The 1137-nt window shown below is 55.3% G+C and overlaps 1 protein-coding gene across 1 annotated transcript in view; it reads right to left on the bottom strand.

Moving 5' to 3' along the window:
- Nucleotides 1–1087, bottom strand: part of LOC105817035 (keratin, type I cuticular Ha3-I-like) — a gene marked incomplete at both ends in the record, with an annotated part of 20265 nt that extends 19178 nt beyond the window's left edge. The window contains 2 exons of the mRNA XM_012652651.1: nt 15–176; nt 1018–1087. Of these exons, the coding sequence (XP_012508105.1) occupies nt 15–176; nt 1018–1087 (232 nt within the window). The remainder of the gene's footprint in view (nt 1–14; nt 177–1017) is intronic.
- Nucleotides 1088–1137: the final 50 nt, after the last annotated feature.

Here is a 1137-nt window from a genome sequence, read left to right as displayed (position 1 = left end):
TGAGAGACACCCACCTGCCTGGTGAACCATTCCTCCACTTCCCTGCGGTTGGTCTCCACCAGGGCCTCGTACTGACTCCTGGTCTCGTTCAGCACTTGGTTCAGGTCCACGGTGGGGGCAGCGTCCACCTCCACGTTGAGGCGGTCTCCGATCTGGCAGCGCAGGGTGTTGACTTCCTGATGGAGAAAGGGAAGGAATGAACCCACAGCAGTGGATCTGCTATCTTCCTGCTCTAGGAAAGTGAGCACAACCCTGCCACGAAAGCACTAAAAGGGATATCCTGCTCATTGCCAAAGATGAACACATTCCATGGAGGAGCAGTAAACCCAAATAGGAATCACAGCAATGCCTTTCCCCAGAAAGCTGAAACAACTTCACATTTCCCGGAAGACTAAGTCCAAACCCCTTAGCATGTGTGAGTCCTCCCCCACTTCCCATCACATCCCGTAGGTGCCATATGCCCCCAGCCATCCTCAAATCTGCCCTGCTTCGCCCCACCTGCGCCTTTGCTCAGCCTCTTCCCTCAAATTGAAACACCCAAGGACTGAAAGTCTCCTCCTTGCAGCTGAGCAGAGTCCCCCGTTTCCCCTCGGGCAGGCGGGGTCATTGCCAGAGCACGCTGCTGATACCTCTCACATGCGCTTACTGCACTCTGCCTTGTATTATACACTATGTTTATGTGGCTGTCTCTCCACACTAGACTGTGAGCTCTTTGCAGGGAGGGGCCGTGTCTTATTTATCTTCTTTTCTCCATCTCCACCACCAAATTCGGGACCTAACAGTGACCAGCAGAGAGCAGGGCTCAATAAACGATGTGCTTCATCCGCGAGTCCAACGCCTGCCAAACCCTCACTCGGCTGCTTGAGAATTAGCAGGTCACCTCCCTCCTCAATACGGGTCTAGCATCTGTTCCCCAGGGAGGGGTCCCAGGCCAGGCAGCCTAACAGTAACTGCCTCCTGGTTCCCCAAGGGACAGGCTCAGCTCTGGGAAGCCTGTATTTCTCACTTTCTTCTCACCTCCTCGTGGTTCTTCTTGAGGCAGAGCAGCTCCTCCCTCAGGGACTCCACCTGGGCCTCCAGGTCAGACCTGCACAGGGTCAGCTCGTCCAGGATCCTGCGCAGGCTGTTGATGTCCGA

This window comes from Propithecus coquereli, unplaced genomic scaffold, assembly GCF_000956105.1.
Source record: "Propithecus coquereli isolate 6110/MARCELLA unplaced genomic scaffold, Pcoq_1.0 Scaffold3927, whole genome shotgun sequence".
Taxonomy (NCBI): Eukaryota; Metazoa; Chordata; class Mammalia; order Primates; family Indriidae; genus Propithecus; species Propithecus coquereli.
The sequence above is the reverse complement of the archived record's forward strand: the minus strand, read 5'-3'. Positions and strand labels throughout refer to the sequence as shown.